At 37.7% G+C, this 16,547-nt stretch overlaps 1 protein-coding gene across 2 annotated transcripts in view; it reads left to right on the top strand.

Annotated features, from left to right (window-relative positions):
* Positions 1-15: 15 nt before the first annotated feature.
* LOC124156518 (coiled-coil domain-containing protein 63) overlaps positions 16-16,547 on the top strand; it is a 28,006-nt gene continuing 11,474 nt past the window's right edge. The window contains exons 1-8 of one of the 2 annotated variants that reach the window (XM_046531101.1): positions 61-75; positions 205-375; positions 475-626; positions 763-931; positions 1,044-1,187; positions 7,613-7,794; positions 14,575-14,762; positions 15,412-15,581. In XM_046531101.1, the coding sequence (XP_046387057.1) occupies positions 370-375; positions 475-626; positions 763-931; positions 1,044-1,187; positions 7,613-7,794; positions 14,575-14,762; positions 15,412-15,581 (1,011 nt within the window). In that variant the 5' untranslated portion in view covers positions 61-75; positions 205-369. Of the gene's footprint in view, positions 376-474; positions 627-762; positions 932-1,043; positions 1,188-7,612; positions 7,795-14,574; positions 14,763-15,411; positions 15,582-16,547 lie in introns of both variants that reach the window. The other variant, XM_046531100.1, reaches the window with a different exon arrangement.

The raw sequence follows: 16,547 nt of genomic DNA on the forward strand, positions 1-16,547 counted from the left end.
TTTTCATTGCCGTCTTTCGAAGTAGAATTCAGTGGAAAGAATTCTAATTTCCGCCAGTATATACTCTGTTTGAAGGTACCAAGGGATTGATTTTATTCGTGCCGCAGAAATATGACTTTCGTCTTGAAATATCAATATGAAATTGAAATTATTTTCAACAACAATGGCTCCGTGGTTGTGCAAAAACTTGTCGTTGCGGCCAAGGCGACGATGGAAACTCTCGTATCCATGGCAACAGTTGACTCTGTTGACTGCTATGAAAGATGGAACTACGGCAGAGATGCCTGGAAGAGCAGAAATACTAATATCATGGGATAATCTACTCTTGTGATAATTCATTCATCGGAACAGTAAGCTAGTTAGAATACCATGGCAGTAAGTAACTATTCTTGTAAACCTCCAGCTTCAAGTTTCTTCATCAATACTAATTAACATTCTATAACATTTGAACAAAACGTTTCTTTATACATTAAGGGCTTAGTGAGAAAGCCAGCTGCACAGGATGAGCTTGAAATGGACCAAATGGCTGAGGCTGAACTTGCCCGGCTGCAACGACAATATCGCATTATGGAGGGCGACAGGGCAGCCTACTCTGAGGAAATGAAATTCATTTTATATAAACAGAAGTAAGGATATTTATCACTGTCCCTTTATTTAAAGTGTTATTATTTCATAAATTTATTGTTGTGAGTGAAGTATTTATGGCAAGTTAAGGATCCAATCGCTCAGCAATTCTGATGTATAGTTTTGATGCTTTCACAGAAAAATGATCGAGGTACTTGAGGAGGAGAAGAAGGAGCTATCCTTAAATATTAAAATTGCAAATTCTCCTTCGAATAAGCATATGGACGTGCAAACTAGTTCCACTTTGAATCAACTTTTTGAACTTCATGAAAAATATGAACAAGATATTAAAAATGAAAAAACACAGGTAAATTGAAGTTATGGTCAAGCTTCAATTGAAACTCAAACCATGAATATAATTTGCAAAATGAAATACATCCTATTAGACCTGATCCAGAGACCTATTTTTTTATTTTCAGATATCTGAAATAGAGTATCAAATCAGGAAAGTCCACAAGGAAATTGCAGTCTTGAAAAAAAGTGACATAAGCGACCACACTTACCAGTCAAAGCAAATAGCTTCCCAGAAAACAATCAAAATGCTTGAAAACAGGTTAGATAATGTAAGTTAATTTTTGAAAAATCGACAACAAAAAAAAGTATGTGTACTTATATGTCCTTTGAAATTCGTAGTATTTAATTTGTTTGTGAGGGCAATGTACAAGATGTAAAATTTATATTCATCAATAAGGTTGGATTGCATTGGAACAATGAATGCTGGGCCTTTTCATCACAAATCAGCCATATGGGTATCAGGTGACCATCACCAATTTCTAAGAAAGTTACCTTATATATGAAAGCAATATTTTTATGATGAATAGTGAATACTTTATCTCAGCTCAGAGCTGAACCGTTATAAAGTTTCCATCCTTTGAACATTGCCGAGTCAGGCCTCAGAGTAAAAAATGAAAAATCACAGAAAAACTGATAAATGCTGATTACTAAGGAACCATGGCCCATAAAGCAGTGGTTATTGTTTCATTTTGAAGAAAATACTTTTATGCACATTCTGACATCAAGGCATTTAAAGCAATCATAAACAAATAGGAATTGTTTAAAGAATAATAATTAGTCGTTTAAAAATTTATTACTAAAAAGGCTACCTTTTATTTTCTTTAAAATTTCTCAGTGGGTAGTTTAAATGTTCTGCTATCAATCAGAAAAATAAGAAAGGTAGTAATTTTATACTTTTTGTTTTAAGGTATGTTAAAGTTAGGCATGTTTTGGACTCTTACACACCAATATTGCATACCTACAAGGGAAAAAATGAAGTTTCATTGTTGCAAGTAGTAATTTTCCTTACACTTTTAGATACAATTATACAACAGCTGTTGATAGGATTAGTAGTATCGTGTTAGTTTATCGTTGTTAGGTTGTTTTCTTAGGGTATTAATAATAATAATAATATTTTACACATAAAACAAGATACACCTTGCATTAGTCTTTGTCAAAAATTGATGTACAAAATTACAATCAGATTAATTACAAACACAGGAAATATTATCATTGCAATTAGAGGAAATGTTAAGTTACAAAGGTATCATATGTCACTATTGAGGAATTCTTTAATGGAGTAGGCCTTTTTTAATGAGCCAGATATGCCCAACTTTTTTACATTTGGTAGGAGTAATAAGTTTGGCTTCAGAAGGCACCTATTGAACAGGTGCAACTTAGTAGTATGAAATGTTTTATAGGTTATGGATAGTTGGCATTAGGGGACATTAAGGATATTCCCGTTTCTGGTGATGTGGTTGTGCACATTTTCTCTTGTCTCCAAGAGTTTAGATTTACATTTACATCACAAAGACACTTCATTATGTATATAGAGTACATGATCAAAATGCCAAGCTTGGTGAAGAGTGGCTTACAGGGTGCGGTCCGTTGAACGCTACCAATGCTTCGGAGCGCCACCAAGCGGTCCGTTATTCGCTACGGAGCGCTACAGGTTAGGCTGTGACGTCACGGCAAACGTCATACACCCGTTTCCCGCCTCGCTCCGGACCAGCTCCAGACGCTCCCCTGAAAACTTGGGTCAGCGGAGGAGCGAGTCAATTTTTGGCGGAAATTCGAAGGGAATGCACTGAGGCAATGGAGAGTTTACTCACGTTGCAGATGATGGACGCTGAATGTGGACGCCTTTCTCCTATATAAGTGACTACGAAGTAACGGAGTAGACGCACTTAGTAAATAGATGTAAATTTAATGGTGATTTAAATAAATATATAGCAAGAACTAAATATCGACAAACATTCTCGTATCTCCCCCGAAATGAACTCAAATGTCTTTGGAAGCAGCCTTTACATACAAAAGGCAACAAAAATTATTAAAAGGGGCATGTAATATAAAGAAAGGATTCTAAGAACATATATCGACAAATTTACTCATGCCATAAATTAAAATCTGAAGAAAAGTAGGGTATACATGAAATAGAATAATGTTTTTTAATAGTCGTTAACCATGATAAGTTAATATGTTTCAACTGGGAAAACGGTAGAGTACCTACTTTTTCCTTTACTAGGGTAATGAGTTTCATTGAGAAGGGTAGGCGAGGGTTGGTGTGAGAAATACAGTCCAAAGTTTCTTCCTTTACTATGTGGAGCCTCGATATTGAAAAATAAAATTCATTTTAATGATATTCAAACATATTTATTAATATTCAATGATCATAGTCACCTCAATTTGCAATTAAAACCACATCTTCGATTTCATAATCCCAGTTTGCCCACCCTCGTTCATTTCCGCCATCTTGACTTCGCTCCTGACCGGTCCGAAAAGAAATTCTCGTAGCGAACGTAGCGCCTATGGACCGGTGCTCCGGAGCACTTCCGTCTGTAGCGTCTGGTAGCGAAAGTAGCATTCATTGGACCGCACCCACAGTGATCCCTGGGCTGGGCACAAGAAATAACTCTTACTGCCTTTTTTTGCATTTTGAAGAGGCATGTGGAGGATGAAGAATGAGCCCATAGCTGAATACCATAATTTATATGGCAGTGGAAAAAACTAACCAATTTAAATAAAAAAGAGTTGTATTAACGATCAACAATAAAGAAGATGTAGTAATAAACGCCTGAATAGCAGCAGCTGAAAGATCATATTGGAGCGTAGTAAAACTATTTAAAAATAAAAGTCAAATAAAACAAAACTTATAATATATAAAATATGTAATAGTCATGCCAATATTATTGTATGGCTCTGAAGGATGGGCTTTTACAAAAGAAGCACAAAAGAAGCTCATATTTCTTCTGAAAACAAAGTTTTAAGAAGAATATTCGGCCCAATGAAGGAAGTAGAAAGATGGAGAAATAGGAAGAACAAAGAGTTGAGAGACCTATATTAAGGACCAGATATCAATGGAATAATTAAAAGCTAGAGAATAAGATGGCTGGGCCACCTCCGTAGAAGCAGTGAGGACATAATGCTGATACAAGTTCTGGAAGGCGAACTCGAAGGCAAAAAACCGGTAGGACAACCAAGAATATGCTGGGGCGATGAAGTTAAGAAGGATGTGAGAAAGATGGGAGCCCAGCTGGATATGGCAGGGGACCGTAGAATGTGGAGGCGCCTAGTTGGTGAGGCCAAAGACATTCTAGGTTTCGAATGGCCACAGGAGTGAGTGAGTGGAGTAAGGCAAGTATGCCGGGGTCATGTATTCTTTTGGGATCAGTGCTTTAATTTTGCGTAGCATGTACACTGCTTTCGATAGCTTACCTAATGTGGCTATCACATGTGGTTCCCAGCTTAATTTGTGGTCCAGTTCAATACCGAGCAGCTTGATAGTAACATTTAAACACGCTGTATTACATAGGAAGAAAGCAAGTGATAGGGTTTTGTCGTTGTTTAAAACTAACCCATTGACAGAAAACTATTTAGTTGCTTCAAACATGATTGAATTTGATGCAGTGCTGGTGTCAAGAAGAGTTTTTGAATTGTGAATGAAAGTTTTGTCATCAGCATAGAGTAGCGATTTCCAGGAAATATTTGATGGCAGGTCATTTATTAGGATGAGAATTAGAAGGGCCCCAAGAATTGAGCCTTGGGGAACACCATAACAATTTCTTAAGGGAGACAATAGATTACCATTGACATTAACACATTGAAGGTGATCTGAAAGATATGATTCCATGAGGTGAATCTCAAGATTACCGACGCCATAATAGTGAAGTTTTTGTGGAAGAATTGGATGTGAGACACAATCGAAAGCTTTGGATAGATCACTGGCAGTTATGGCAATAGGTGATTTTCCCTGGAATGCATGTAGTATTGGTTTAACGGCAGACTCTGAAGTGGTGGAATGGCCTTTTCGGAAGCCAAATTGGGAGGAAGAAAATAGAGTGTGAGTTTCAAAGTGATGGTGCAATTGATTATGAATCGCTTTTTCAAGAATTTTTCCAAAGATTGGTATTATTGAGATAGGTCTGTAGTTGGAAGGCAGAGTATGATCCCCTTTTTTGAAGATGGGGATGGTTTTTGACATCTTCTGCAATTAAGAGAAAATACCTGACTGGAAGCAAGTATTGAAATTTAAGGCAAGGGGTTCATCAACTACATTGCCAATTTTTTTTATTAAGTTGACTGATAACCCTTATATCTGTACTGTTAGAACATTTTAAAGAGTTAATGATGATTCTGATCTCATAAGGGGTCTCCCATTTCCATCTAAAGGAGGGGGCTGTACGTGGGAAATTCTGAAGAAAGTCCATTGCGGTGTTGTCAGTTGAGTCAACCCTGGAGGCAAGTTGGTAAATGGAATTTATAAAATACTTCCATAGACAACCAGATGAGATCGGGAGATCAGAATCACATTTGGAATGACCAATTTCCTTGTTTATTATTTTCCAAGGCGCCCTGCTGTGATTAGTAGCATTGCTTATAAATTTTAGATTCACATTGCACTTTGACTGAATAAGGAAATCGTTGTATACCCTCATAAGTTGTCGCCAGGTTCTTTTATCCTCCTCGCTTTTGGAGGTAATATACCTATGGCATAGTTGGAACACCTGAGATCTAAGACAGGAAAGTTCTGGGGTAAACCATTTCTGAGATTTTTTATGGGGAGCAGGATGTCTCGTAAGTTTCTTGGGAAAGCAGTTATGAAAGAAAAGGATAAAATTTTCAAAAAAGCGTGAAAAGTTATCATTACCATCTGAGAATGTAAGTATGGAGTACCAGGGAATATTTAACAATAGGGATTGCAATTGCTGAACCCCTTCTCGGGTGATAGGGCGACTAAAACTATGTGTGTTCTTGATCTTATTTTTGTTATTGCCTTTATCAATTTTGAAGTGAAAGTCGAGGGCAGAGTGGTCTTATATACAGAGATCAATGACTTTGATTTTGTACTTATCTGCACTGAGGCCTGTAATGATATTGTCGAGGCCTGAGTCTAGCCTGGTTGGTTTAAAATTAGTTTAATGCAAATTAAATGACTCTAGTAGAGGTATTAGTACAGTAGAAGCAGTGGAAGATTTGCATATATCAACATTAAAATCACCACACAAAAAAATTTCATGTTCAAACCTGGATAACATGACAAGACTGCTCAAGTTGATTACCAAAAATTTTGAATTCCCCAGATGGAGACCGGTATAAACAGACAACAATTGCATTATACTCTATTAAGGACATAGCACACATTTCACAACGAAATTCTACACAAAATCGACTAACATCAATTTTCTTACCAGCAAAATTTACCATTGAATAAATGACCGTCCCACCATTTTTAGCAAGTGACTCTTGAAAAGGATGACTCATGGATATAGTTTTCAATGCTATTGAGGGACATTTCCTCAGAGCACAGCCAATGTTCTGTGAGGCAAAGCAGATCATACTCATAAGCATTAACAGATGCCTCAACCATGTTGATCATATTCCTTAGGCATAGGACATTTAAACACAGTAAGGAGAGGGATTTCAGGTTACCTGTGGGCAACTGGAAAGACAGCATTACGTAATTCTCACCTGAATTAGTCACACTCAGGGCCGGCCTTAGGACCACCCTGCCCCGTGTTCGTGAAAAAAATTAAAATACCTATACAATAGTTTCAAACAAAATATGTATATGGAACAAGTGAAGAGAGATGTGAAAGAGAAGAAATACGTAGGTGTGAAAAGATTAGCTGAAAGGAGAATAGAGTGGAGAGCTGCGTCAAACCAATCCTAGGATTGTTGACCAATGATGATGATGATACGATAGTTTTGAATCAAGGTATCATAACGGCGTAATTACGAAGTCTGAATTTGGGAGGGGAACACATACTTAGCCAGAGAGTGGTAGGGATTCAAAATGCTCGAGTTTGTAGATAGGGTATAGAGTTTAATATTTTAAGTGAAGGGCCCCGCACTGAAGGTTCGCCCCTAGCCCCGCACCTGCTAGGGCCGGCCCTGGTCACACTGATTTAGTTTTCAAGCTACCAGTGACCTATCTTGTGACTCGCTAGTTTATTCATAACCAAGCTAATAAGAGTTGGTTCCTGGATGAATAATATGCATACATACAGTGTATCCAAGGTGAGAGATATGGTGCTGTACTGGGGAATGTGTTTTGTGAAGTTATCTTGTGTTTCCAGTTAGGTTAGATGTTCAATTACCTACAATATTTGATGTTATTATCCTCTTCAATGGAGTTGCTGATAGTGATGTTGAAGGGAATATGCAAAATTTAACGAGAAGAAGTTCTTGCTGAAGTGCCCTCTAATTGAATATCATTTTGGCACCAATTTTTGTTCTCTTTCATTCAAGTGAATGTATGGGTCATTTAATTAATTTCTAGCTATAAGAGGGTAGTTCTGGTATGCTGGCTTGACTTTCATTCATACTTACCAAAACATACACCAATAAAACTGAAAAGTTGGAGCAACAGTAACCCTCAAAAAATAACCTGAAGTTGCTGTCGAAAAATTATTGACAGTGAAATGTGTAGTAAGTTGTTTTCTTTCACAGTATTTATTGTATGGTACCTCTTTCTGATGTGTGTCATTTTCACCAGGTTAGTGTTAAGTTCAATAAAACCCTAGCAGTGAATGCGACTCTCAGAGAAGACATAGACCACCTACTGAAGGAGAGAGGTCGCTTCAGTGCTCTTTACCAACAGTTGATTGGGCGAGTAATCAGCGGGAAGAAAATTATGAATGACCTCATTGATCAAGCCAGCCAAGCCTATGATCAAAGGTTGGTTGTATCAATATCCACATCAATCTAAATCTAGTGCTCATATCAATGGTGTTTGATTTGTGTGAATATTATATGAAGTGCATCTCATTTTTGAAAGATCAGACATATGTGTTTCTCTGTAAATGAAATAGCATGTATGTTTGTGTCTTCAATTTGTTACATTCTGTTTTGTTTCATTTTTAGCAGCATTGTGAACCATATTTTAATCTATTTTTAAGCTGTAGGAAAATTTTGTTTGTACATTATTCTCTTCATGGAGAGGCTATTTTTTTTACATTTTCCAATGGCAGATATATCAGACTTCAAGAAATGTACTTCTCTTTTTTTATACTAGGAATTTTATGCTCATAACTTCACTCCTAAAGCTCAAAAATTCCTTTGCTATATCCTTTTATTACAGAAAGCCTGTGTAATTCTGAGTTTGTAGGGTACCACCTATTTTAAAGTAATAGTTGGTTTGATATTGACCCATTGAGCTTTTAGTGGGTATCTATGGAACTGAGAATGATTAGCATGAATTAATGAAAAATATTGAAAGATAGAGAATAGAGAAATTACTTACAACACCAATAATGCAAATATGTGAAACTTGCCATGTAAAATGCTGCTCAAACTTTTCAAGGGTGGCGGTGTCAGAGGAATGGTTGAAGCAAGAACCGAAGGGCAACCTTGAAGGTTCTTCAACCTTGAAGGTTACATTACGCATTATCAATACATGATGCTTGATCACAAAGTGTATGCTTGAAATTTTTTGCATGAAGAACTAGACAGATCTTGTGTATAAATTATCTTGTAGCTCATCAAATATACTTTCTGATGCTATTATGTTGGTTATGATAGCTTCAAACTTTTTTAAAAAAGAATCAATCATGTTGTAAAAAACACCAACAGCATATTTTTGCAACAAGAAAGATTTTCTAACGACTCCTTCATTTTTACTCTAGTTGATTTTGATCATTTCTCATTTAAAATTTCGATTCAAGCGGTGTTAAACAATTTGAGGTGATTTTAACCATGAAATCTGCCCTTCTCTGTTACTTGATGTCCAATACATATATCAATTGCAGTATTCACACAAAAAGCCCCCATATCACACACCAATCCTTGCTTGACATTCAGCTCCGATCTTTCTTTAAAAACTTGTTCTCTTTTTTGTCGCACAAGCTATATTTTTGTTTTTTATAACTTTTTTTATTAGGAGTAGTTTTTGAGTTATTCATGAAAAATCTTTTGAAAAAGTGATTTTTTCCGTAAAAATGCTAAATTTTCAATCATAAACTATTATTAAAAGTATTGTTTCGTTTAAAAAAATTTCATTTTACATTTTTTGCTAAAAATTTGGTCAATTTTCAGGATTACTTGGGGGGAAAAAATTCCTCCCTTAAGAAGTGATGTAAACCACCAAGAGGGTGTAATTGCCATTTGGCACTATTATCACTAATGCGTGCTGACACATTCAATAAAATATTGCAGAAGTATTTAGTCAAAAATAAATTTTTAATATTTTATAATCGTGTATTTAGGGTTCCCCTACACTTGCAACTCCCAATTACCCCAGTTGCACATTACACGTGCATGCATCTCACCCTCCCTCCATGTAATCCATAATCTTTATAAGAAATAAAATCAGACGCAAAAACACCAAGTACTGTATATGTCAGAATATAGTCCCCCCTGTTTTTCCAAAAATGCTTGTGGTAAAATTAAAGGGGTGGACTATATTCAAACGCATTTTTTTTAGCTTTTCCCGAAACTGAAGCCTCAAAATTAGGGGGGGGGGACTATATTCAGAGGGGGACTACCGTATAAGCGTGTGTAAGAGGCACACACGTGTAAGAGGCGCACCCCTATTTTGAGGAAGGAAGCCATAAAGAAAAAAAAATTTACGGTATTTTTTTTATCCTATCGTGCGGTGTTGAAGACGTATGCCTGGAATTTCGACAGTTATCGAAATTTCCTCTTTCAGTACTATTTGAAAGAGGAAATTTTGATAACTGCGGCGGTAATAGCGGCATAAGAGGGAGTAGAAAGAGTTCCGATCCTCTCTTCGCATACGCCATCGCTCTACGTTGCTTGTCCTACTCACGAACAATTTTGTTTAGAAGCTCTCGCAGGAGTATTGCAATAGAATTGCAGCCGTGGAAAATTTTAAGGCAAAACACGACAGGCACATAGCATGAACCTTCCCAAGAGATTGGACAACAATCGGGGAAATCTCAGCGCCTTAGGATAAAAACCACGTCGTAGATTTAAGGCCCCTTGCACACACACCGATTTTGGACGGCCGGTAAAATATCGGCCGTCCACATTCCAATAGTGAACAATGGGAGAGCATTGGAGCTTGCACACGTACCGAACGCGCGCCGGCACCGGCTAAATGCCGGTTAGCTGCCGGCCATTGTCACTGTGGATCGCCGTCGCCGGCTCAAAAACATAGCAACTTATCGTTTGACCAGTAAAAATCCGGCGTGTGTGCAAGCATCGCTTCGCCGGTAAAATATCGGCCGATATTTTACCGGCCGTCCAAATTCGGTGTGTGTGCAAGGGGCCGTTTTTTTCCTTTCCGGGACTCCATAGGAAAATAGGAAATTATCAAGTTACAGGGGATCAATGGAAACGAGTTTCATCCCTACCCCATCTCACCAACTGACCTTTTTCGGTCTACCAGGTTCAATTCTCCGAGTTTCTGGAGGTCAAATGCTAGGTGAGTCACCTTCTGAGCTCGAAAATATATCTCGATATCTTTCAGCAATTGTATGACACGCACGAGGTTATAAAAAGAATTAGACCTAACGCGACGTATATCTGACAGCATTTACGTTTTTTGAGCTCTAATTGATTGACACAAAGATTTATAGCTAAAACAAGGCTACTAATATTCAACTTAGTCCTAACAGCACAATTTCGGAAGAAACAAGCGTAGCATAAGCGCATTCAAACAAGACGAGACGGACTGGAAACTTTAGGCAACGCAAACTGCGTATATCACATTGCTGCGCCTTCGCCTCTTCACATTAAAGGCAACGACGTCACATGCAAGATCGGACGTGTTCTTCCCTTGTTCCTTCGCTCATAGCCTCGTAGCTTGAAATATGGAGCGCGCTCCTTCCCCTCGACCTGTCCTTCAGCGCTAGTCCAACAGTGAACACACTCGTTCGAATTTTTTAAACCGCAGGTTTTGACACCAATATAATTTTCAGTTGCAAAAATCCTCATATTAGCGTCTGAAGATAATTTTTGAAAAATCAGGTGCTCAGCGTAATGGAAATTGCTCGGCAAGACAGATATTGACTATTAACCAGGTATGTCCTTCAAAACTACGCGTTTCTATACGTTTGATAAGCGATTACTATATGCAGTATAAATGCCGCGGGATGCCCACTCGTGGCAGTAAATTTAGCGCGCACTCCGGAGCGAATCCCCCCGCGCGATCTTTTCAATGTTCACCTCTGGGGTACCGACGTGACGGCGCGATGCTTACAAGAAATTCAAACAGGAGCATTTTAAAAATACGTCACTAAGGGAGAAACTCCCCTACCTGCCGCTTGATTTTGACCCAGGGTTTAGGATGACTGACTCACGCTGTAAACCAAGGCCCCTCAGTTCCCCTTGGACTTGCAACCGGGTAGGGGAGGGGGGGAAGATAAAAAGTTTGTGTAAGAGGCGCACCCCCATTTTCGTCTGCAATGTTTGGGAAAAAAAGGTGCGCCTCTTACACGCGCTTATACGGTATATTCGGAGAAATACGGTATATCATGATCATTGTGTAACTAATAATTGAGGATCAGGTTAATTTAAGGATAAACAAAGCTTATTATTTCCATTAGAATTCCCCATGTGAAGCATAATTATTTTCTTTACTGTCTGACAAGGAATGTTTCAAGTTAACTTGGACGTCTGCTCTAATACATATACACCCATGCCTTGTTTAGCGCAAGGGATGCGTTCCTTGGGGTCTTTGCGCTATACGAATATGCGTTGTACGAGAGCGTTTTAACATTGGGAAGGTAGGGATGCGTTCCTGGTAGCATAGGTGTTGGGTATCTAATTTCTTCATAACCATATAATTTCCCATAAATAGCCTTAGAATACCTCATTTTTATAAATTCTGTTGTTTAAAATATCTTTAAAGATAGTCGGCACGCATTCAAAGACTTTTATTCAAGTTAAAAAATATTCGTACGTGCTTTTGAAATTCCCTCCAGTCTTTAGGGTGGGCTAACATCTGATATCTCCGGGGTTCGTAATACATTTGCCGGCAGTTGACGATTTTTCAAACCTGTCTAAAACAATTACATATTGTGTAACCCATGCTCTTTTGTCGCTCATCGAAATGACAGACAAATGCTACTTTTAATGCCATTTCATAGCTAGCGGAATTTATGAATGATAAATCATTTTATTTTGAAGTCCTCCGAGGCATTAGCAGCTACGTGTAACAGCCTTTAAGTGCCTTGAAACCTGACTCAGGTTTTCCTTTCCTGAAAATGAATGAACGAGAATCCATTCTTTTCCAAAACAATATCGTCTCGTCAACACTAAAAAGTAGTTGAAGGGGAAAGGAGCCACTTTCAATCATAGCTTGGAGTTCATCAGAAAATGTTGCAGTGATTGCACTAGCAACACTTGCAGATTCGCCTGATACCGCCGCACTGAAAATACCTGCTTGCCGTTTAAAATTCAGGAACCAACCGGAGCTTTCACTAAATGTCTCGGAGCGATTACAACCCTCGTATTTTTGTACTGATTCACAATGAACTTTCCGTATGTGTTGACCGCTTGGTTGAAGTTGGTGCGGCTGAGGTCACTGATGTTTTAACCTCGTCTTTAATCAGAATAAGGCATCGTGAGTTTAAACTTCCGCGCAATATCGCTTTGACACTCGCCATTTTCAGAGCAATTGATCTCTTTCAATTTCTCTTCTACGTTTATGGTTTTTCTTGATAACTTATTCATTTTTCTACCGCATTCCAATTTTTAGCCATTTTTCTCTTGGTTTCTACTCCGTATGGCTCTATTGAAATCACCTTATACTGCTGAACTGTATTCCTGAGACGCAGAGGGCCTATGACTGCTGGGAGGGAAGGAAGCCATTGTGTTTGAAACTCTATAGCGGACCCTTTTATGTGCTGGTGCTATTCATACGCAACTCGGCCACCGCTCCATTTCTCCCCCGTGAATACCGATGACCTTGAAGGCTTAAGCTTACAATTAGACCCTCTACCTGGAAGTCAATCGCCCGATAACCTATGATGGCAAAAATTACGTCTCAAACCGTATTGCTTTAAAATAATCATTTCCACTCGCTCCACGCTTAATTAATGATCTAAATTAACTATTGTCATTCTGTTTAGGAGAAGAGATAAATTACTTCGGTAGGCCGTCTATCTGGACCCAATGACGAGTAATAATTTTGGCCATTGCACGGCAATGGATTTCGATTAATATATAAATAAAAATAAGATTTTAGGCAGGCAATACCATTATTTTGCGTAAAATGATAGCAATTTCGTGTGTACTTAGCGCAAGTTCACGTTTTATCATGAGAGCATTTAACTTTTTTACTAGGCTTCACTCCGTTGCGATGTTTCCCCGAGGAACGAATTTGCGGTATATCAAAATTGCGCTATACGAGGCATGGGTGAACGATGAGTCGCAGAAGAAAACGTGATTGATAATAGAAGATTTCTTCCGTGGATAAGGAATTGGAAATGTAAAAAATGTTATCTATGGTCTTTAAATGTACAGCAGACTTCCGATTATCCGGCTGTGGTTTATCCGGGTTGCGGATTATCTGTGCATGATTTTTACTCTCGCTCAATTTTTTCTGCGATCTTTATTTTAAAAATGGATGCAAAATCATTGGAATTACTGCATTAATGCTAGGATAAACCAGGCTTATTATTTCTGTTAGAATTCCGTTAATAAAATGAAAGTGATCGCGTGTTAGCTGCATTCAAGGGAGCACCATGTTCCTGTTTTCCAAGCCTCGCAGTGCGTGACCGCACTCCTATAAGAAGATTGTGAACTGGCAAAGAAAGCTCTCATTGAGTTCGGGAAGCACTAAAAAATAACAGAATGACTACATTAATAATAAAATAATAATAATATATTGTTTGTTTTAGGTAAATTATGAACATTGCAAAACATTTAAGTGAAAGTTTGGGTTATCCGTGTTTTCCAATTATTCGTGCCGTCTCTGCCCATCATTAGCCTGGATAATCCGGAGTGTACTGTATTTGTGATGTCGCAATACAGCCCTAGGGAAACAGATTTCGTCACAGTCAGGCATATTTACATTGCGACCAGTCGAGGTCGAACTGGAGAGGAAGGGAAGGCAGTGGGGAAGTGGAAACAGAGGCAAAGGTAGTAGTGATTGTATAAGTCACAACCAGGCACTCGCCAGCATAGACAATTTGCTGGAGTTTATGAAGCATTCAGAATATGAGTGCAATGACATAATCGCTGCGAAAAGATTCACGGACGAGTGAAGAAAGCTCTAAATGAGTTCTTGAAGCATCCTAAAAAGATGGACTATGTGCTCAAATAGTAATATATTATGTATTTGATTTACGCAAATCATGAGTATTTAAAGAAATTGAGATTTTGGATTATTTGTGTTTTCAGATTATTTTTGCCATCTCTCTCCATCATTAGCCCAGATAATTGGGAGTTAACTGTAATAATTTGTACCCTGCTGTTCATTGATAATTTTCTCACAAGTAACTTTACAGATGATTTTGAGTTCTATTGATGTGACTTTCTTGTTGTGTTCAGGGAGGAAGCCCAAGCCAAGCTTCATGCTCTGCGCATGCGTGGGGCACTTGAGCAGCAAAAACACAGTCATGAGATGAGAGAACTGCATCGGCGCTATGACCATGACACCAAACTGCAAGATTTCCTCACAACCAAAGGTCAAAAGAGAACTATGGCTGAACTGGAGGCCAAAGAAGCGCAGAAAAAAAGTTAGTTTATTTTCTCCTTCCACTCAAGTGCTCAAAAGAGGAGCAAACCATAAATGTTGAAAAACTAATAAAATCTTATAAATGTTGGGAAGAGGATTAGTGTATTAAGACATTTTAAATGGGTATCCATTTGGGAACAAAATATATGTTGTTCTCAGTTGCATTTTTGCATGATTCTTTGAAATCATGACATCACTTGGGGATCCTTACAAGTTGCAGCTAACCAAAATACATAACTAATTTTAAATCTGAAAACCATGTATGTATGAAGGTAAGCTCAGAAAACTGCTTTTATTGGTAAGCAATTGTTGTTACATTGTTCTATGCTTCACTTTATTTGCGAAAGACTGTCTTGAGCCATTGCATAAATGCATGAAATTAAAAAAAAAAAACTTCATTAGAAATGAGGACTTTTTTTTGGAAAATAGCTAATTTTTTTGAGTTAAAAAATTAAATTTTTATTTTCATAAAGGCTGATAAATAAGCTGCTGTTAATCAATTTCTCAAATTGGTCATTCAAAATCAGTTATGTGGAAAATAGTAATTCTGTGATCACTCAGATTTCAGAAATCAGATTTTAAGTAACAGGTGGCCAGCTAACGTTTCATACATTTTACTGTGACATTAAATTTATTTTTAATTTCCACAGTTAGCCAGAGGGAAACTATGGAGAAGATGATCTACACCTACCAGTCACTTCTTGAACAAATCAAAGAATTTTGTGGAGAAAGTGACATTGACAAACTCGCAGCTCAGTTTATCAAACAGGAAGAGGAGAATTTTGCTCTATTCAACTATATAAATGAGCTTAACAGTGAGGTATGTGTTTGGTGATGTGGATAGGGTATATACCCAGTGATTATGGTATTTAATAATGAATTCGCAGCCGGCACAGCCCACATTGCCTCCATTAGCAAAGTGCATGCATGGTGGATTTACTTTGTTAAAGGATGCAGTGTGGTTCAATTTTCCCTTTCACCTCCATTTCTTGTCGCATGCCTATGCTGATTTAAAATATCACTTTCTGCTCTAGCAGTTTCACCTTTTATACCAGCTGGCACACTATCATGCGTGTACCTAATATACAATTAAACTGCAGGCGTGCAAGTGTATCATCTTATAAACGAATTTCATTTTACACAAGTAAACTAACTAGAGTGATGGTTACAAGCATGGCCCATTGAGAACATTATATTTACAACATTAATATCACATTTTTTACTCTACTTGTATCTGTGGAGCAAATGATTCTCACCAAATCTCCTGGTGAAGTTTAATGATGTAGTTTTAAGGACATATCTCAATTTTGCATGTTTGTATTTGCCAACGTGAAAATTTCAAATCCTATGGAATGTGAACATTGAATCTCTGTATTTTAAGGAGTAGATATAATATGACAAAGCCTATGTTTATATCATGTAAGACCAAGCAGGTGAATAAAATTTTTATTTATTTATTAACACAAGAATGACCAAGGGCAGTCAATTGATGGCTCATGTTTTTCTTTCCCTCACTACTTTGTGATTTTTTGATTTTATTCATATATATTCAGGAGGCTGAGGTTCATTTTTTCTATTAGTAATTTGGAGCAAATGGTTCTTAAATGAAGGTGTTTCTGGGGAGAATACTTCAGGTCATGAGCAATGCCAATTACTTACATATTACTCATAATGACCACGAGCAGTCAAATGACCATTCTTGTAAACAATTTTAATTTCTCCTGGTGATGCACAAAGGTTAAGAAAAGACTTAGCTGTTTCACAAAATAATATATATTTGGGACCG

The sequence above is a fragment of the Ischnura elegans genome, chromosome 3, assembly GCF_921293095.1.
Source record: "Ischnura elegans chromosome 3, ioIscEleg1.1, whole genome shotgun sequence".
Classification (NCBI taxonomy): Eukaryota; Metazoa; Arthropoda; class Insecta; order Odonata; family Coenagrionidae; genus Ischnura; species Ischnura elegans.